Source organism: Podarcis vaucheri, assembly GCF_965113315.1.
Source record: "Podarcis vaucheri genome assembly, chromosome: 1".
NCBI classification, from domain to species: domain Eukaryota; kingdom Metazoa; phylum Chordata; class Lepidosauria; order Squamata; family Lacertidae; genus Podarcis; species Podarcis vaucheri.
The window spans coordinates 41,155,838-41,177,410 of NC_138759.1; the positions used below are offsets into that span (position 1 = coordinate 41,155,838).

The following is a 21,573-nucleotide window of genomic DNA, read 5'->3' on the forward strand; positions in this document are numbered from 1 at the left end:
AATCAGCTCTGTGCATAGCTGTCAACTTTTCCCTTTTATTGCAAGGAATCCTATTCGGAATAAGGGAATGTCCCTTAAAAAGGGGGAAACGTTGACAGCTATGGCTCTGTGCCATGACCAGATCACTGCTGAATGCAGGGGTAATGATACAAGGCTAGTAAATTGTGACCTCACCAAAGTGTGTTTTGACACCACTTTATAGTCACTTATACACCAGGCAAAAATTCACTTTGTCAAGTTTTTAGAAACTGGTAGGTGAAGCCATTTCTAAGTTAAGCTGCAGTTATTGTTCTTGTGTATTGTGTGTCTTATTTTGTTGTAAACAAACCTGTGACGATTTTTGGTGAAGGGTGACATAGAAATACCTTAATCAATTATACCCAATAGTCTGGAATAAGAAAGAGAGGGTGATCTATGCCCCCACCCCACTTAGCCCAATATATTTCCATACTGACTGTGGAATAAGAGTCTTTCCTTCCTGAGCTGCTAGTATGGAAACCAAATAGGCTGGCAGAGGAGAGATGAGGCAATCTACACCTTAGTCACCAGTTCACTCACTCACCTGCATGTAATTCCTGGCCATTTATGTATGACTGCCAGCCAAGTTGTTAAATACAAGACTGTATATAGCAAATGAAATAGTTGTTTTGAGTTTTGTTGAGGCTGTGCAGCAAAACCTGTCATTTTCCACAGGTAACTAGTAAAATGCTAAGTGTTATAGAATAAACTGTGTATAATTATACCATTAAAAACTTTGGGTCTTTGTGTGATTTATGACCTGAATACAGCTGTCAAGTACCACATGCACTTAACACGTGGTTTATGTAAATGCTAAAGACAGTAGCTGCATGAGGCCAATGTCATTAACAGTAATCAACATAATGAAAGCTACCTGCCTGTTTTTTTGTAATTAATTGCTTGTAAATAACACACTTAATTTACCACTTTCTAAATTTGATTATATTACCTATAACCAAGTGGTATCACCATGTGTGGGAGATTCCCTCCCCCCAGCTTTTTAAAAAGTTGGGGTGTTACAGGAAAATGAACCAAACTCAAATTAAAGCACCTGATACTGGTATAAGAATTTCACATATATTATTACAAGGATGTACTTTCCTATTATGTTAAACATTATGGGGGGAAATACCACATGGCCATGTTACATTTAGGAAAGCGCCAGAGAAATGCCATAACTCAGTGGTTTTCAACCTTTTTGAGTCCACAGGTCCCTTGACCAACTACGTTCTTTCTGCGGCACCCCGTGGGGCTCAGGAGCCCAATTATGTCACCCCTTGCTTGCAGAGCTGGCAGCCTCTCCACCTTTTTCAAACACCCTCCCTTGTGGAGTTTTCCCCCAGCCTCCTCTCCCCTCTCCTTGGGAGTTCTCTGGACAGCCACTGCTGCTACCCCAGGTCTCTGAGCTGCCCTTCCTCATCCCAAAGAGAGGTATCTCCTCACACTGCCCACAGGGACCTGGGAGAAGAGGATGCTCACAGCCTTAGTGGCCCAACAGACCGGCCAAAGGTGAACGTGAGACCAGCACCTTACCTGGGGAGGAATCAGTGGGTGCTGCCAGGGCTGCATGATGGAAAGGCTCCCCTTCAGTACTGGGTGCTCAGCTCCCAGGCAGGCCTTGCACACAGCAAGCACAAGAAAGGCCAGTGTAGTACCTGCCTGCCCGGTCTCCCACTTGTCTGTCCATTCCCAACAGCAAGGGCTGGCAGGCTGGGCTCCTTCGCATGCTTGATTGCTTATTCAGAGACTGCCTCAGCTTCTGGCAACCAGCACCCCCACCCAGCCAGCCCCAGAGCCCACCATTCGCCTGGGGAGCTTGTAGACAGGGCTGCTGCAAGAAACAAGTCATGCAAGGCTTTGGGAGGCAGAGACGCAAGAGGGAATCAGAGGTGGAAGAGAAGGAAGAGGACAGAAGCCAGTGTTGCCCACGGCACCCCTGACCATCATTCATGGCACACTGGTTGGAAACCACTGCCATAACTGATACACAACAAACAGCCTCTGAAGCCTTTTGTAACAATGATGCCAATCCTATTATTATTGATAGCTAAGAGCAGCTTTTTATCGCATGATTTAGTTGACTAGCTGTTTGAAATTATGATATGACTGAGTGTATTGTTGATATGGCTACGCATGGCAGATGTTATTTACTGGTTACATTATGTGGTGGTGCCATGTATCATCCATTGAGAAGCAGATAAACCTCCAACTATTGAATAAGCCCTGCCCATTTTTAGAAGCACTCTCCTCCCAGTGATACAGTATCAGTAAAGTTGTATCTGGAACAGCCACACTGGTAAAGGGCAGGTAAGAAATCAAATAATGATTAATAATGGTGATGTGCCACATTACTCTTCCTCTTTCTAAGCAATCCCCCTTAACTCAAAGTTCACGCCTCTCAGCAGAAAGAGGGGACTTTTTTTTTTAATCACTGCAGTTAGAACCCTTATATTTTAGTTAACAGTTACATTGCTATAGTGGCTGGATGTTTCGTTCGGGTTTCAGTTGTTGCATATTAATTGCACATGAAAACACCTTTCTTACATGTTCGCTCCTACTTAAAGCTTTGTGAAGTCAACATTGTTTTTATTCTCAAGCTCACATATATTAATAGTACACAGACTTTCAAATCCCCCAAATATTTGATTCCGTGTAATGAGGAGGAAAGAAACTAAACAAACAAACAAACAAACAAGAGAGCCCAATAATGATACATTCACCATTGTGACAAATTTACACAAGATTATGCCAAAATTAAAACAAAATGAGTGAAAGTTGCTTATGAATTTTTATACCTTGGAATACAAATAAATCAGGTGCAGATTCAGTTGTACAGGTTTATGTATCCATGACCAGAAAGGCCATATACACCTCTAAAGACCTTCCTGGGAAGTGTACAATGAAGGGACAAATAAGTCTGGTTCTTTCTTCTCTCTAAAAACTACATATTTAGTATAGTGTCTAAATATTCACTATCACATGAATGAATAGAATTCTCATATGGAATGCCATAAAATCTTACAAAGTGGTTGAGAACATTAAAAAAAGTAAATGCTTTCATATATTTTCAGACAAATAACTGCTTCAAGTCATTAGCACAGCCTTCTTGTGGATCCATAGCATTGTATTTATTCTTCATATTTAAATGTAATTTTTAAAAGCTTCAGATTTAAAATGCACTCAATCATAAGAAAAGACATGGACGATGGGAGAATGAAGTTTCTTCAGGAAGAACAGATCCCTCAATTTTACAGTATCTTGTTAATGTTTTTAAATGAAAAATCATTTGAGCCTTATCTTCTGCTGGCAATTTTCCTCTGTCTACTGTTAGAAAGTATTGGCCAACCAGGTCAGACAGTATTAAAGTTCAAGTGGCCCAGTGGGAAAAGTAATGGCCTTGTGCTACTATGAATTTTAAATGTTGCCATTTCTATGCATTGCACCATCATCTGTTCTCACACGTCACTAAATTGTATATAAGTTGTTAGACCAACTTGAGTGTCAAGGTCATAGGAATGATGACTCTTCTCAAGTAGTCCCCCCGCCTGAGTTTTATTATAAAGCTGTCCTTGTACTACATGAGATAAGCATCAGGTTGTCACATACATTTTTCTAGTTTTTATTGAACACAAACTAGAGAGTGAGGATGCATTACAACTTTTGTTTTCTTGCCCTGGATTTCATTCTTTTAACTTACACAAGAAAGTATTCTAAATACATCATTACAGGTATTTTATCTTGCAGTGTTTGTAGTAGTATTGTACAATCAAGAAACTTGGCTTCCATGTTGACTATGCAAAGGAAAATATCCTGACTATTTATATCCAGGCACTCCTTGAGGGTTTTTTAGAAGTATCTCAACCTTCATTCATAGTATAGTTGGTCATTCTTTAATTGTCATAATAGATTATCTTCTACAGAGGGAGTGTAGCCCTGATAGTTGCTCACAATCTCTCAGTAGTTTTGATGTTATGAGATCCCTTTGATTTGGACTGTTTGCAGGACTTGGGCTTTGGGGTTGCTGTAATACGGAATTACCATTTCCCAAATAGGTAATTGGGCCGGATTTACCTAATGTGCCCAATCATGAGAAGCCCTGCATAAGGACTTTCACTTTCATGAAGCAGGAGAGGTCGCTCAGGGGCGATTATGCCAATGGCCATGTCTCCGTGATACAGACCAGATCGGCCTCCACATCCATAATCAAATCGTAGATGAGTGAGGTCTTATTCCATACCAACCTGGCATTCAGCACCAGCAGCTGCAGATCAAGGGCTGGCACAAACCCAATTCCCCATGTTAGAAGAGGGACTGGCATGTAGCACAATAACCAACTGCCTGTGTCATTTACCCCTTACCCGGCCTGCCCCACCTCCCACACCTTACCTTCTCCTACCCTGAGCCACTGTGATTCCCACCCCCCATGCTTTCCCCCACTCCTCCCCAGGCACATCCTACGCCCTTTTACTTTAAACAAAAAGAAAAGAAAACCAAAATTTAAAAACCCACAGATTAAGAGCCATTTTAAAAACAAATGTAAGATATGTTAAACAGTTGGGGCAATAAAACCAATAAAAGAACCTTCAACAGGAGCCCCTAGATAGTGCCCCAACCCAAGAGTTTCTTCCAGCTTTTTGTAGCTGGAATGAGTCCAAGGCCTGCTCTCCCAGGCCAGATGGAAAAGGTCTTCCAGGTAGGAACCTTTAAAATAAGCCCTTCCTAGCTCCTTTCAAAGTTTCTCTCTTACATAGAAAAAAACCCACACATTTGGAAAATTTAAAATGCTTTACAAACTTTACAATTGTCAGATTCTCGTGCTTCAGAAAAAGTTGCACAGGCAGTAAAATTTAGCTCAGTTACAGAAGTGGGAGTTCTTAACATTTGGTATAGCAACTCAGAAGTGGCTTGTGAAAGCCATATGTCTAAGCTGGAGCATCCAATTTAGCCTCTTCACACACTCAGCTTCTCAGGTAGACTGGACAATTGGCCTTATTACCTATTTCCTCCAAAGATGAGGGGAAAGTGACCCCACTAAGCCTGGCAGGACACCTTAATCTGTGGTGTTAACCCCTTTATGCATTAATTAGACCTAAGCATGTTGTCTCATGAGACTAGTTCTCCCACACTTACATCCAGATTATTTAACACATATATACATATACATACATATGTACACACACACAATGGAAAAAATAAGCATATGTATTCAGAAGGTTTAAGATCACAACAGACCAGGGCAGATAAATATTGAAATATTTTAATTTTATATTTACAGTGGTACCTTGAGTTAAGAACTTAATTCGTTCTGGAGGTCCGTTCTTAACCTGAAACTGTTCTTAACCTGAGGTACCACTTTAGCTAATGGGGCCTCCCGCTGCCTGTGCACCGCCGCACCACGATTTCTGTTCTCATCCTGAAGCAAAGTTCTTAACCCGAGATACTATTTCTGGGTTAGCAGAGTCTGTAACCTGAAGCATCTGTAACCCGAGGTACCACTGTATCTGCTCTGGTCTGTTGTGATCTTAAACCTACTGAATGCTTCTGAATAAATATGCTTATTTTTCCCCATCCTCATGTAACTTTCTTTCTAAATGACAACTTAGGGCCTTTAAAGCTAAACTTTCTTAAACCTACAGTGTCCAACTAATGCTGTGTTCTTCTCTTCTAAAACAGCTGATTATAAGACGGTGTTGGGCATTAAGCCTTTCTTTCAGTTTGGGTTCATCATTAGCAAGTGGTGTTGCTATATAAATTCTCCTGAACCCATGGAGAGCTCAACAGGATTGGGTTAGGGCCTCTTGCACGATGGAGCAGGGTGAAAAGGAAATTGCAAGGGGCAAGGAGTGTCACCACAGCATCTAAAGTGCTGCCAGAGAAGCCCTGATAGTCTAGTACTAGGCTGAACAAACATATCTTTTAATAAAGAGGTGCATAGAGATTATAGAAGTTTAAACAGTAAATGCAGGGAGAGCAGTTTGGGTCTGCTTTCATCAGCTGAAACGGCACTATAAAATCAGCTTCAACGTGTCTAATTGATTCTACTCTATAATTAGCACCAAACACTTTACAGTTTGTTACTGCATGCTTTTCTTTTGGTAGGGCCGTCTAGTTCTTTCCTTCTGTGGGGGATTCTTATTTCACTACCGCTGCTGACTAAATTGCCTAAGAGTTTATACAGCTTGCCTGCACCAGCTGTTTCCCCCCAGCCTCTAGAAGGAACCAGTTTGCAGTTGCTTCACTTGGGCTGTACAAAGGCTCTGAAGGTTTCACTCTGCAGGAACCTCTGGAAAAATCTGCTAACAGTTTCTTTAAAGGGACAAGCTCATTCAGGGTGAAGCCAGAGCAAACTACTAGCAGGCATTTTATGGTTTTTTTTCATATCATTGAGCAATTTTGAAAAAATGTAATGGTTTCATAATGTTTATATGAATAAATGCTTCTCTTAATTCTGTACTGTATTTTTTTTTTTTTTTTACCAATTCATTTCTTTCTTTAAAGGAAGAAACAAATGTTGCCTGCTAGCATTAGTTCAGTCTGGCTAACAAGCTAATTAACAGAGCAATCCTATACAGGTCTACTCAGAAGCCAGTACTTCAGTGGGCGTATGATTGCAACCTAGATAACAGTTAAAGAATTAAGCAGACTCTGTGAATAACTGTAAATATATTTATACTTACGTCCAAAGAAAGAATTTTCTATTTTCCTGTATACATCATAATTAGTTATTGAAGTTTAAAATGTTAACACTGTTAACTATTTTTATTAAATGATTTAATGACAGGAAGATATCAAAAATCATGACCAAACATCAAAACTTTGATGGAAGGGGGAGGCTAAGAGAGTCTGTGTACACCCTATATTGTACAGCTGCATTGTAGCATAGGCCAGTTGTGTTTTAACTACCTGATAATTGCTGCTACCACTTCCCCACTCAGCTCAAGGAAATACTAAAAAGGGGGGTTTCTGAGACAACACTCCCAGTGTTTCCCGCCAGATCCCTCTAAGATTAACGAAAGGTAAACCAGCCCACATCTCCCTGCCTCTCCAGAGATCAGAGCCCTTGTAGTTCTTTATAACCCTGAATCTTATTCTCCGGTAACATGAACCCAAGAGGCCCAGGAATGGCGTAGATTACAATAATCCTTGAGTTTGGCAAACACACATGCCAAAACCCCAGCAAACAAATTATAAGAATGGACACAGCAGGTTAAAAGTAACTGGAGTGCTGGGGAACTCACAGACAGACTTCGCCGCCTATGGAGCATAGCTGGTCAGTTGCAGGTTTTCTTGATGATGGAATGGACCCTATTGGGAAGGACCACAGCCCACTGTCCCCACACCATACATAATTTAGACACTTTTTATTATGCTAAACTGAAAAGCCCTCGGAGCTGTAACCTTTTCCTCATATGGTTGTTTCTCCAACCCCTTGGTCATGATGGTTACCATTTTCTGAATCTTCTCCCAACTCCACAATATCCTTTTTGAGGTGGGGCAACCAGAACTGTATGCAGTATTGAAAGGCAGCCAAATCAAGCAGTGAATGCTATGCAGTACGTTTTAAGAAATACTTAAAATATGGAATATTTCTCTTACTCCATAAGAAGAAAAAGGATTCGTCTTTGTTCATTTGAGCAATAATGCTTGAACACAGTTAATAATAATAATAATAATAATAATAATAATAATAATAATAATAATAATAAATACCTTTATTGTAAATGTAATAAAGCGAGATGAGCGTCGCAACCCCAGAGTCGGCCACGACTGGACCTAATCATCAGGGGTCCCTTTACCTTTAGCTTTACAACCTGTGTACAATGAAATTAACTGAGCCTCCCCCCCCCCAAACACTCAATCTCATTGCACTCTGTGTGCTTGTCGCACAACACACCAACCCCAAAAGTCAGTTGCACTGTATTATTTTCTGTTCAGCAGCCTAACAGCCAAGGATAGAAACTGTTTTTTAGCCTGTTGGTACAACTGATTATACTTCTCTATCTCCTGCCCAAGGGTAGAAGATTAAAGAGGTGCTGGCTGGGGTATGAATCGTCTCTGAGAATTTTTCTCGCTCTCCTAAGGCAACGATCCCTTGTGATGTCATCTAGTGGGCTCAGGGGACAGCCCATGATATCACGTGCTGTGTTTACCACCCTCTGTAAAGACTTTCTGTCCATGGCTGTCAAGCCAACGTACCACACTGTGATACAATATGAGAGGACACTTTCTATTGTGTACCGGTAGAAGGAGGTCATCAATTGTTGTTTAACATTGTTCTTTCGCAAGACCCTGAGAAAATGGAGTCTCTGTTGGACTGAATAAGAGGCAGTCTACAAATTTGAGATGCAAAACCATGTGCAATCTACTACAAAAAAAGCAGGAATAGAACTGTGAGTTGAGGCCTTATGAAGAGCAGTATGATGGGTGATTGCCAAGGAGTCACCAAAGAGCTTGTTTAGGACTGTGTGGCATGGTTTTGATGCAAAAGTTCAGTAGAGCAATTTGGTGTTGCAGAACGGAACCACCTGGCAGAGAAGGAAAGATTCTCCCAATTGCTACAGAGTGAATCCGCCTGCTACTCTAAATGGCAGGCTGAGCAGGGCTAAATCCATTTGTGTATCTAGGTTTATTTCCAGCTCGACTTTTGTTAAAATCTCCAAATACGTTCTATTTTTAATTACTAATAGAATAAGGATAATATTCAAGAATGTTATATCACTGTTCAAAATGCATTTGGGATATTATCTCTCCATTCAGCACATTGGAACATGAAAGCCAAATTAAATTCAACATTTTTTGTACTATAATGTAAGACTGCCGTCTGTGTGCAGTTTCTGAATATTAGAGCTGATTGTAATAAGACTCAGAAACCGCATTTGTAAAAGGAAAAAAATGTTAATTATTCATTGTGCATTCTGTACTATAGGGTCAATTTATTGAAACTGTAATTTGTTTAAGTTGCATCTGGATGTAAAATATATCAGAAGTAATTAATTGTGTTCAAGATGTGATGAGGTAGATATATCCATAAAGGACAATTGAAAACAGTAGCCGTGTGGTATTGATTGCCTTTTTTGAGAGAAGGGGGAAAATCTTGTCCCGTTTTTAAATGTTAGCTATTCAGAGAGAAAAATTCTCTCTTGGGGAGAATGTTTTCCAGGTTGCTTCATTGCCAGGTGTTTGACATTGAGTGGAGCTTTAAATGAATGAAGCTTATGGCAGCCTTTGGAAATGACCGACTCCAGGGAATCTCAGCTTCCTGCTGTGAAAGTTTCTATTTTCAAAGCACATCAGTTTTAGTAGGAATGTTACAGTGGTCCCATATGCTTCTTCTGACAGAGAGCTAAGTTTCTTCCCTGAATATGAGACAGCTACTGAAGAGGTTTCCTTTCTGCTAACAAAATGAATTTCAATATGTTGCCAATGAACAATCAGTACGTTTCCAACCATTAATGGAATTTTAACTCCCTCTCTTGCTAATGGGAATTTGCTTTGTTTTCCTTCCTGTCTTCAGTACATGCTACGGATACCCCACTTTGTGGGTTCTAAAGGTGGATAGGAATCACCAAAGCAAGATGCCCATTTCCTTTGAAACTCATGCTACATTTTGCCCCCCTTGCCCCTTCCTCATAAACTCTTTTTCTCACTCTCTCCTTGACCTAGCAGTAGGAAGCCTTTGTCTGAGGTGTTCATCTGGAACAACTTTTCCACACTTGTTTTCATGTTCTGTTAGATTACAGGGCAGCAGGCCTACCTTTGAAGCTCCTTTCTCTTTTGTTTCTTTGCAGTGCACTCCAGTAATTAACTTTGTCCTTCTTTTATTTGTTCCAGTCAATCGCAGTCCACTCTGCTGAGCATCTTCTCCCAGGAGTACCAGGTTAGAAGTTTTCTCCTTTGTGAGGGTTGACAGGTGCCTAATTGAATGATGAATGTCCCTTTATTTCTTTGTAATTGAACTGCCAGCTTTCTGATTGGTTTGGAGGATGTTCCCCTTTCCACTTCAAGCACCGCCTGAGTCTCAGTGGATGGCTGCCAAGCCTACCCATCCATCTGTCTAATAACATCTAGCCTTTGCTTATTTGGTGGACCTGTAATAAATTATGCTAAACCATTATTATTCTGACAATAATAATTTCCCTGTGTTGCGTGGTTCCATGTGCTAAATGTTTGCTGACTTGCACTGTCAGTGCCGCTTTCCATGGCTGACAGAGATGATGATAAATGACCATTGCCGGAGTGGCAGAAGGCAAGAGAGGCAGAAAATGGAGTCATTTATCATGAGATGACAGGTGTCAGTCAAGTGGCAAGTCTCAATGGAATTACTTTTTGTAGTTTTCAAATAAGTTGTTTTTAAGCAATGTTCTTCCTGGTTAAAAATGCCAATTGAATTGTAAAACCAGAGTGCAGAGGACTTGGGTGGAATTGATTTGAAGGGAAATTAATATAAAGGTTGAAAGAGAGAACAAGTTTTTTTCTGCCCTCTGCAACCCTCAGCAAACTTATTTAGATTCAATTACTATGACCTTACTGCCTTTTACATATATGCTGTATTGCAGTACAGTCAAAAGATGTTTCATTCAATGAATAAATGAAAAATAATTTCCAGGCATTAATCTAGGATTTCAGGGCTTTCTTGGGCATTCATGTTTGGTGCTGGCTTTCTTTTTGACATATCATAAAGCTCTGTTGTTTTTCTTTTAAAGAAATTAATCAAAAGAACACATGCCAAACATCACACTCCGGAGGCAACCGAGGCTTACTATCAAAGGTATGAATTAAGACCATTAACAGGAGTACTTGCTAATTTGTGATCCAAAATATGTTACAGATCATAATTTTGTTGTCTGTGATTTCTTAAAGAACATGCATGCTTGTGTTAGAAGACTTACCGTTTTAGGTCTACCAGTAAGCTTTCCAGGATAAGTGACACTTAGCCAACTTCATAAGAATACCTCTAGACCACAATTCAGTGCACCGCTAGGCATATGGAAGTCCCACTTACTTCCTTGAGGCTTAAGTGTACATAATTTGCTGCTGGATTTTAACCTTGATCTGCGGCAGTATTCTTTATTTTACACGCTACGGGGCAGATTTAACTATCAGGTTCTGTTAGTGAAAGCTAGCACAAAGACCCCTGCCACCACAATGAGGCTTCCCTCCTCCTGTGTGCCCCCCCCCCATGCCTTTCCCAGATCTGCTGTTAAGAACCCCCAAAACTGGGTGGAGGAGGAAAGGGAAGGTTGTTGTTTTGAGTAAACAGAAATGCCTGTGTTGATGCAACGATCTCCTTACCACTACGCTGAATTCCACCCAAAGTTTCGTGCTTTCCTTAGTCTAATGAACAGTACTGGAGACACATATATTTACCACGTTAAGTGTGCCTACATTGTAAGAAACATTTATAATTTTAGCTATTCTGTTATTAAATAAAAATGGCATCCAGATATAAAGGATTTACAACTTGGGACTGTGCCTGTTTTAGAAACAATGATGTCAAATACTACTTTTAAAGGAGGCATAAACCTTTAATATGTCATTTCATAAAACTGTTACATGATTATGTGCACCTGGAGTTAATAAATTGTAATTGACACTTGTTATATGTTATCTGTAGCTCTATTGACATAGACCTCTCAGCCACATAATTGGGGCATATTGATATCTCGTAGAGATGTGCAATTAAAATTTTACTATATAGACCGACATGTGTAAAGTCTGCACAGTGAGATTGTACCTATGATTATAGATGTCTGATATTTATGATTTAACAGTATCCTAATAAACAAAAGCATTTTAGAACTTGGCCTAAGCTGACTACATAGTACACGTATGAATCTATTATGTAATAGATATTCACCAATGCAAAAACCAGCAAAAGTGTACTATACTCTCTTCCATTTACAATCTGTTGCCTCATATTAAAGTAGCTACAGTGGTTCTAATGTCTTCCTTATAGCTGCTATATTTCATTGCTCCCAGATTAGGGGGGGAAATTACATAGTGAGTAGATCAGCCAGAGTTAATCAGCAGGGTATTTTTACTATATAGACTTGTGTGTTATAATGTCCTTGTTACATAAACTATGTAAAATGATGTATAATGCATGAATCAAACGGGAACAATATCATGTAGTGTAACTTTTTTGTTTTTAAAATGTTATGCATAAAATGTGGTTTGTAATGTTGATTATACTTAATCCCAGAACTGTGAGAATGTTTGTTTTTAAACATGTCACGAGAGATGTTATTAAAAACACCCAAGTCACTCTGGTAACTGTTGTAGCCAATCTCATCTTGTGTATCAATCGCTGGGATAATTCTCACCGAGATCTGTGAATTTAATACTACTTATTATCCAAATTCTCAGTTTTTCTTTGTTATTATTATTTTGTATGCCTGTTTTTCAAAACCAAATGTCCTCCCAATCATAATTGGAAAGTTATGTACAAAAAATTCAGTAAATTTTATCAAAATCCTGTCACTAAGCATCACAAACAAATTGGGGGGAAAGCCACTCTAAAACGAACAGAGCATCCTTGAAACAAACATAAAAATTGGTACTGCCAGCCTAACATCATGAAATCCATTAACTTAAGCTAGCAGTTATATTTTTATGTTTGTTTTAATAGCAGGCATAATTACAGCCACCCATCCCCTCACCCCCATTAGACCTGTGACTCATATCAACCTACAAAACTCTTGCAGCAAATATTGTCAGTTCAGCTTGCAGTGGCAGTGCAGCTGAGGTGAGGAGTGATGTGCTAGGGCTAACTTCTGCTGTTCCCCCCAACAGAGCCATAATGAGTATGGGATAAAACAGCTACTCTCAGACAACATCCACACCATACGTTTAAAGCATGATGATACAACTTTAAACAGAAATGGCTGCTCCCAAAGAATTCTGGGTGCTGTATTTATTTATTATATTTAGATACCGCCCTTCATCCGGAGATCACAGGGCAGTTGACAGCATAAATTTACAAAGTGAAAACACAAAATACACAATAAAAACAGAAACAAAGCAAACCAATAACCCTCATCCCACAGAAACATACCTGTTTTTAATTTCTTTTATTGATAATGTGTTGTTTTTTGTGACCAACTTCTGGACTCCATCACAATGAAGCAGTGTGGATAAATATTGTGGAAATAAAATAAAAAATAACCTATATTATTACAAATTATTATTATTATTAAATAATACCCTTCCCATCTGGCTGGGTTTCCCCAGCCACTCTGGCTCCCAATAGAATATTAAAAACACAATTATTAAATATTAAAATATCAGAACAGTCCTCTAATATAAGCTGTTGTAAGAATGCTGACAGCATGTGTTTTAATCTCTTACTGTTAGTTTTAATTACCTGTAGTTCATTAAGGGTGCTGAGAGTTGTTAGGAGACCCCTATTCTCACAAAATTTAAATTCCTGGAATTCTCTGTGGAGGAGGATTGATTGTTAAACCACCCTGAGAACCACTTCTCAGGGAGATGGAACAACAAGTAGAGTCCCCTCTATCAATCTTAACACACACAGAAGTCTGTAGGGAAGGTGGCGGTTTGTTAGGTATTTGCCACCTGAGCATTTAGGACTTTACACACCAGTGTGAGCACCTATTTTTGGCTCTGGAACTGAAGCGGCAACCAGTGCAGGTTCTTTAAAATAGAGGTTAACTGAGATCTAAATGGAACCCCTGCCAGTAATCTAGCACTGTATTTTAAACCAGTTGAAGCTCCTGAATACGTCAAGCGCAGGCTCATGTACCGCACACTGCAATAATCCAGTCTGGAAGTTATCAGAACATGGAGTACAATGGCCAAGTAATTGTTGTCCCAAAGGGACCATCTGGAGCTGGTAAAAGTCACTCCCAGCCCCCTAGGTCATTTGAGAGCCTCATTTCTTACTTATGTGTTCCAACGTTAATAGTTGTTCTTCTATTGTTGACCACTGAGCCACATGTGAAAAATTAGCTTATTCCAATCCACTGACAAACCAGCTTCCATACTCCAGTTTTGAGTATTGAAGTTTGCATGTTCTTTGTTCACATTAAATACAGCGATTACTTCCATAGATCTGTTGGGGTTCCCTGGATAAGTTTCTGAATGTACATTGAATAATGGGTTAATTACTGAACTTTGTGGGTGTGTAGGGGGACACTGCCAAGACCTGCTCGTCATCTTGGAAGCAGAGAAATTTAAGGGCTGGTGTTCAGTTCATATGCAGTATACGGTAGAATTCAACACTGTACTTTGCCAATCATTCTGTCTGTGCAAGCATTGTGGAATGATCCCCCTAATCTTCCCACACATACTGTTCTGACCCCCAGAGCCAATTCCCACACATGCAATGTGGTGGTGGTGGGGATCTTCCACTGATGGAACTTATTAAGTGAATTCACAGTATTTTAAGAATGGTTTAAGGAAACCTATTTCAAATCATGGTTTTGCATCCTGGTTTCTGGCTAGTCTTTGTCCTTAACAATAAACATGGTTACAGAAAACAAACCATAGCTGAGGATTATTACGCTGGCTACATCATTGTTTAATGTCCTCTGTCTAGATTATCCAGTGGTCTGTTGACTATTTCTTTAACACGATAATTTGTATCTCAGGGGTCATTAGAAAGCATCACTTCACCAAGAAACCTTATTATATTTAGGCTGCAATCCTGTATACTCTTACCTGAGAGTAAGCTTCACTGGACATAGTTGAATTTACTTCTGAGTAAATATGCATTGCACTGTTAATGTTTATTTAAATAAAGTTTTAAATAAGGAAGGTGCAAGTTACTTATTAGGTAAAATATGTTAATGTTTGCACTATGCTAATAAACAATGATCCTTCAATTCATTTATTTAGGTGGCTGTGTAAGTGATAAATAAAACTAAGCAGAATTCTTATTCAATAAAATATTAATTTGGGAGTCAGTCTTCTTTATTTATCATTAAAATACTCTGTCTCTTTGTCCCCCAAGACTAACTGTAATTTTAGAGCTCTAGGAGAGAAAAAATCTAAGTTGTCTTTTCTCTTTTCATTCATTTATGTAAATTCCAAAAGCAAGCTGCTTAGGTCATTTTCTGACCTGTGCTGCAAATATCAGGGTCAGCATGAATGTGGAGCATGGACTGAGAATAACAGGTCAGTAGGTTCAGGGTAAAATGCATAACATGGTGGAGATATGTTTGGTCCCTAGTGAGTTTAATGGTAACTATTTCCAACAATGGAATAATTAACTCGATAGCCACCCATTTGACTACATGCGGATTCTGAATATTCTCATCCAAGCATACCCTTAAGTGCTGTGGTTTATATTTCATATGGGAGAGAGAGAGAGAGAGAGAGAGAGAGAGAGAGAGAGATTTCACAGTAAGGGGAGATGTGCCAATTTCTCTTAATGTTGCAGCATATGCATCCTTCTTCCTGTAGTTCTTATTTTGTTTTCAATTTCTCCCCTGCATTTCAATTGATAAAGAGCCTCTAGGGTAGCTTGACAACTTAATTGTGTATTTATTATTATACTGTAAACCACATTGTGATATTTGGCCAAAGGGTGGTATGTTAACAACAACAACAGCTAATAATAATAATAATAATAATAATAATCCAATAATTATACCACTTTTTTCATTCTGATAATAATAACAACAATAATAAGCCTTGCTTGTTTAGCTACTTGAAACTGATGTTGCAAAATACTGCATGAAAGCATGTATGGTAAAGGACCCCTGAACATTTAAGTCCAGTCAAATTCGACTATGGGGTGCGGCGCTCATCTCCACTTTCAGGCCAAGGGAGCCAGCATTTGTCCACAGAAAGCTTTTCCGGGTCATGTAGCCAGCATGACTAAATCCCTTCTGGCTCAATGGAACACTGTGATGGAAGCCAGAACATACAGAAACACCATTTACCTTCCTGCTGCAGCGGTACCTATTGATCTACTCATGATGGTATGCTGTCAAACTGCCAACTTTATGATCAGCGAGCACAAGAGTCTTGGTGGTTTAGACCACAGAGCCACCCGCATCCCAGAGAATGTATGACTAGCATGGTATAGCGTTCTGCAGCTTAGTCCACATACTACTTGCTAAAAGAGCCCTGCTGGATCAGCCAAAGGCCCATGTAATCCAGCACTCTGTTCTCACAGTGCCCAAACAGGTGCCCCTGGCAAGCTTGCAAACAGAACCTGAACACAAAGGCACTCTTCCTACCTGTGATTCTCAAGAAAGCAGAGGATGGGTATCACCTGTGTGAGTGCAGTCACCATTTTTGTGGGTTCTGTTGGAGGTTGATCTTTCATTTCTATGTTCCATTGCACCCACTTGCTGGCTTCAATGGCAGCTGCCAGTGATGTGACAGTGCTTTGTCTGTACAAGCTGTGAATGCTCTTCTTGGTGGTAAAATGGTGATACTGCAGACCTAAACACCAATGCACCTACTATTTGAATGGAAAAGAAAGCTCTTGTCAGAATTTGCCTCCTGCAAACAGAGGGACTCCTGTCCAATGGATAAACCCCCCTGATTGAACGAGAGGAAAGAGGCAATATTTGTTGACTCTTCCCTCCCCTTGAAGGTACTTATGTACTCAGAAACCCTTCTCTGGAAGGTTGTGGAGATCCTCTGGAACAGCATGGGAGATGGCTCTGAGGAAACAATGGGAAGCTTAAACATCTTCTCCTTTCTGCCAGTGGGAGCATCCTGAGTAGAACTGCATTCAAGGGAGTCTTCCACCAACAAGTGCAACCTCTGATTCCATTGCATCAACTACCCAAGGGCTAATCATCATCTTAGCCATTAAAGTACAGTTCCCTAGGTGTGTCATTTGCAAAATAAATATTGGCAATTCTGACTAATTTTATAAATGTATGGAAATTCATATCCCAGTGAATGTTGTGAGTCCCCCTCATTGTGACTGTCAGCATTTACTTCTTCATGCCTGAAATGTGGGGAAATACACACACACACACACACACACACACTTGGAACCATTCACACAATTGACCTGAGATTGTTAGCGTTCACCAAAATTTGGACACTTACCATTCACATGTCCTGGTTCACCTGACATGGTAAGCCAAACTATTGCTTACCAGGATCACATGAACATATAGGCTCTTGGAAAGGAGCTCACAGCTGTTTCACTCTTCCTTGTCCTTTTAGCTTCTGCACTGCCCTGAGCTAAACCTGGCTTGATGTGTTGTTTGAACTGGGACTCATGGTTAAGTGCTTTCCTCACTAACCATGAACTGTAGTCAAGAACAGACCATAGTTTGGCCTATCATGTCATGAACCAAAGCCAATATATTTTAAACTATAATTATGAACTTTGACCTAGCTATTAAAAAAAAACATACTTGGGTACAGATACCTATTTTATAGAAAGCAAAAGATTGCTTTCAAATATTTGTGAAGTGCTTTGTGAAGTAGGGTCATGGGGTCCCATCTAAGAAGACAAACCTGCAAGAACATGCTTATGAACTAAAGGTGGCAACCATTTTGCACACGTTTGATTGGCACACGGCCATGCGTGCCGTTTTTGGCCCTTGTGGGGGCAGGATGGGCTTAACATGCACTCCACTGATGCACACGATGACCCGGAACGAAACCCTTGTGCAAACAGGGAGTTGCCTGTACACCCACACTTCAAGTTAATGGCTTTTAGGATACACTGCTCTTTTTCATTGGACATCACAACTGCCTTCTTTAATGTCCCTCCTGTGGCAATATTTGTTGCAGCTGAATGTGTACAAAGTATGATAAAAAAAATACAGGCAGCAACCATTTTGCACAGGGGTTCCATTTCAGCACACATACACCCCCCGCACATCACTGGAGCATGCATAAGGTCACCCTGTTCCACTCCTGCCCAATACCGTCCCATTATGGGGCCACTTCTGGGTCAGCAGCAACTGGCGTATGCGTGATCAGTTGGACACACGTAAAATAGTCACTGCCTGTAAATGTCATACTGCCTGGTGTGGCTCTCGGGAGGAGGTAAATAATAACAATCAGGATTTTCCTGTACACACACTTAACCAGGAAAACACCATTGAACTCAGTGGAACTCATCTCTGAGTAGAAATTCAGAGAGTTTGAAGTCTCAAAGCCAGCTTGAGGAGCAGTTCAAGTGAGCTCACATTATAGGTTCATGCCTGACTTTGCCCACTGAGACCAGCTTTCAGACTACTCCATCCATAAGCCACAATCAGCACCTCAAATGTAGGACTTTAATAATGATGTGGCATAGATCTTTCTGATTTGCTCATGGAGGAGAAGCAATAGTAGAGTTTGGTCACCAGGAACTGTGTTGCAAATATTTGTATTTTAAGCTAACTTTACTTTCTTCAATCAGTTTCTTCCTGGAATTTTCCAGAGAGGGAGAAAGAGAAAGAGACTTAAGACTTCAGTGATGACCTTTTCTTTAAATCTGCAATATTATTTTTATTTTTGTATTGTCTAGGTACCTTAATGGAGTGATAAAAAATGCAGCTTCTCCTGTATTATTGGACCTGGCCAATGAGGTAAAACATTTTTGAAAATCATCTTTCTCTGGTAAACATAAGAGGCTTATCTTTAGTGACTTTTACTTAAAACTATAATTGGTTTCAAGATGCATCACACATTTAAAATTGTTCTGTTGTCTGTCAGTACTTACAGTAATTAAACAAAATACATTTATTAGTTAATGTAATTAATATTTTACCTTCAAGGTGAATGTGCAAATAGCACATTTATTCTTTTATTGAAAGGTTCCTTCCTCTTCCCTTTTTAAAAGAAATCTAGAAAGAGAAGAAAAATGCTGATTTACTTTCATCTACTTGGGCAATTTAATAATTAATGAATTTAATTTCGTGTTAAGCTATCTTTTCATAAAGATAAACAAAATGTAAGATTTTACAATAAGTGTCAAAACAATTACATTTTTTAAAATCTTCCTTTTAGCATGTAAATTATAGCAAAAGGAAACAGTTTAATATTAATTTCTGTTCTTCATGTACACTGTAGTTCAAAGAACTGATAATCTGACATTTGTGTTATAGTTACCCAAATTTAGAGGTGCAATAAGTTTTTGCAGTTTGGTGGTGACAGATTTATGTCCAGTGTAGGTGGACAGTGATGGACAGGAGCTTAGATTGTAGGCACTGAGGTCCCTGATGGGCTTGCTTAAACACTGGCTACATCACCCATCCAATGAGCTTGAGGAAGATTGGACCATGATCAGTGCTTTTAGGGGTGGACCAGAGTGAAGACAGGCTCCATCTACCCCTAGTTTATTTATGGCGAAGATTTCCAGAAGCAGCTTTTCTGCTACAGCACAAAATGCTTATAATTATGACAGATGTCTATCTAGGGAGAGATGTAACTTTAATCTCTTAATATATTGATTTGCAGCAATAACTATCTTAATTGATATGCTTTGAAATTCTTATACAAGCCTTAGAAGAATATCCTGAAATGCATGATATTGTGTTGCTTTTTAAATAGCAAAATTACATTAAAAATTATGCACTTGGAATATAAGCGGAACAGTAGCAGCTAGTCCTACATGTTACATTAGGAAGGAAGTATGTCTTTTCTGTAAGCTTCTGTCTGATTTACATTACTGTAGTCTGCAAATGAGCAATTACCTATCAGTTACTAGATGTTTCTAATGGTCTATGAAGTGTCTATACATTGTAATAATAGAGTGAACATACGAAAGGGATTGCTTTGTATTAGTGCCAAAGGATGCTTTTTGAGGTTTCTGACATAATGTTTCAAGTTTACACCGTTCTCTTTTTTCCTTTTAAACAAAGAAATATTGTAATGGAACAGATCCTTAGTAAATAACATGCATTGCATGGAGATTGTCATAGCAGAGTACCTCGTGGGTGCAAAGAAATATAATGTTAGTAGTCTTGTTTGCATATATTTTTCCGTTGCATTTTCCCTTTGTACATGCAGTTTCTATTCACATGCAGATAATACACTTAATTTCTAATACCTGAAGCACTTGTTTAACCATATACTATATATGTGCAACCTAACAATTCATATTGTTAGGTTTCGTTTGGTTTAAAAAGAAACTTGGAGATAAATAAAATTGTGGTTAAAGAAAAAGTTATTTTCAGTAACTTAATTTATTGCTAGCAAAGTAGCAGGTATATTTGAAAGGTAATGTTTTTTTGTGACTGCTTCTCGTGCATTAGGGAAATGTGGCAGTAACAAGCACGAGATCACTGCTTCTACACAATCAAGCTGCCATTTTTATATGATAGTTAATATTTAAATGGCATACTCCTGCATCTGCTGACAATTGGTATAATGGTAATACTTTATGAGTCAATATATATTTAATCAGTAGAAACTGTAAAAATTGATGAGAAATATATAACATAGATGCATTACAATGCGTAGCATCATTCTTAAATAAGAATAGGCCTCTGTTGTTTTTGTGTTTTTTTCAGTGTCCAAGTTATTGTAAAATTTCAGGTATTAGATATGTTAATTTTCTGCATCCAGAAGGTTAATTTAAAAACAACAACCCTCAAAACTCTGATGTGTGTTAAGAATAATAAAATTAGTTCACACCAGGCAAATATTTTCTAGTGGGATTTGAAGCACTATGAATTTTACTTACATGCTAAATTCTGACATGAAGCATGATGGCCCTATTTTAGAGAAAGATGGGTGCATGATTAATATGAAAATTAGGCAGATGCAAGTACCTGAACTAATAAGGTAGTCCTTATTCAGGCTGGACTACCTTCAGTAATTTCACCATTTTTCATATGTCAGCTCTGATGTGGGTTACTGGAAATAAGCAGTTCTGTAGAAAGCATTCCTTTCTACTTGGGGAATTTAAGGGCATCCAAGTACATATATTTATTTGGTAAAAATATGTACAAATAAGAGCACCTTTTAGGGTTTTCTAGTTTCTAATTTTGTATGAAATGAAAATGTATATTAATACACATGAAAACATCAAGAAAATAATGATTGTCATAATGCGAGTGAGGTTTAGTCATCTATTGTGAAGTAAAAAGTGCTTTATTCACTAGAGTATTGTAATTTGCATTTTTTTAAAAAAAATGCTGATATTCAGAGGATAGTGCAGCTCATTTTTTAAATAAATACATGCATTTAAATGGAACAGGGTCTTTCTCAGAAAATATCCCTATATCTTAAATATATTATAGAAAACCTCCTTTCTGGGGTACATAAGATTCATTTTTTCTCATAACCTTAATATTCTTCTAGAAAGCACACTGGTTGATGTTGAATTAGCATTAGTGATTTATTACATTTGGTGATTATCAGTAAGAGATTGTTAAACAACAGCCTATCTGTTTCTTTTTAACAAATTGTCCGAAATATACTAGATTTGGGTTTGGAGGGAAGTAATTTAGATTTGGGTATTTGTTATTAACCTTTCAAAAATGTGTTACAATGCTGTTAATTGCCTTCCTGAAGAATCAGAACCTATAGGTTTGTATCATCTAAATGAAAATGCAGTATATTGCTAGGTCTGTTTTTATTTAAGATTTTTAAAAACCCACCCTTCAATCTACATTGTTGTTA

The 21,573-nt window shown here is 38.8% G+C and overlaps 1 protein-coding gene across 5 annotated transcripts in view; it reads left to right on the forward strand.

The window, feature by feature from the left end:
- The window catches only part of CDIN1 (CDAN1 interacting nuclease 1), a 130,398-nt gene that overhangs the window by 23,268 nt on the left and 85,557 nt on the right, over nucleotides 1–21,573 (forward strand). For 4 of the 5 annotated variants that reach the window (XR_014224158.1, XM_082240966.1, XM_082240967.1 and 1 more), the window contains exons 2-4: nucleotides 9,850–9,895; nucleotides 10,722–10,786; nucleotides 18,473–18,533. The exons of the other annotated variant lie outside the window; for it this stretch is intronic. Coding sequence is in view for 1 of the 4 variants with exons in the window: in XM_082240966.1 (XP_082097092.1) it covers nucleotides 9,850–9,895; nucleotides 10,722–10,786; nucleotides 18,473–18,533 (172 nt within the window). In the remaining 3 variants the exon portion in view is untranslated. The remainder of the gene's footprint in view (nucleotides 1–9,849; nucleotides 9,896–10,721; nucleotides 10,787–18,472; nucleotides 18,534–21,573) is intronic. 5 annotated transcript variants of the gene reach the window in all.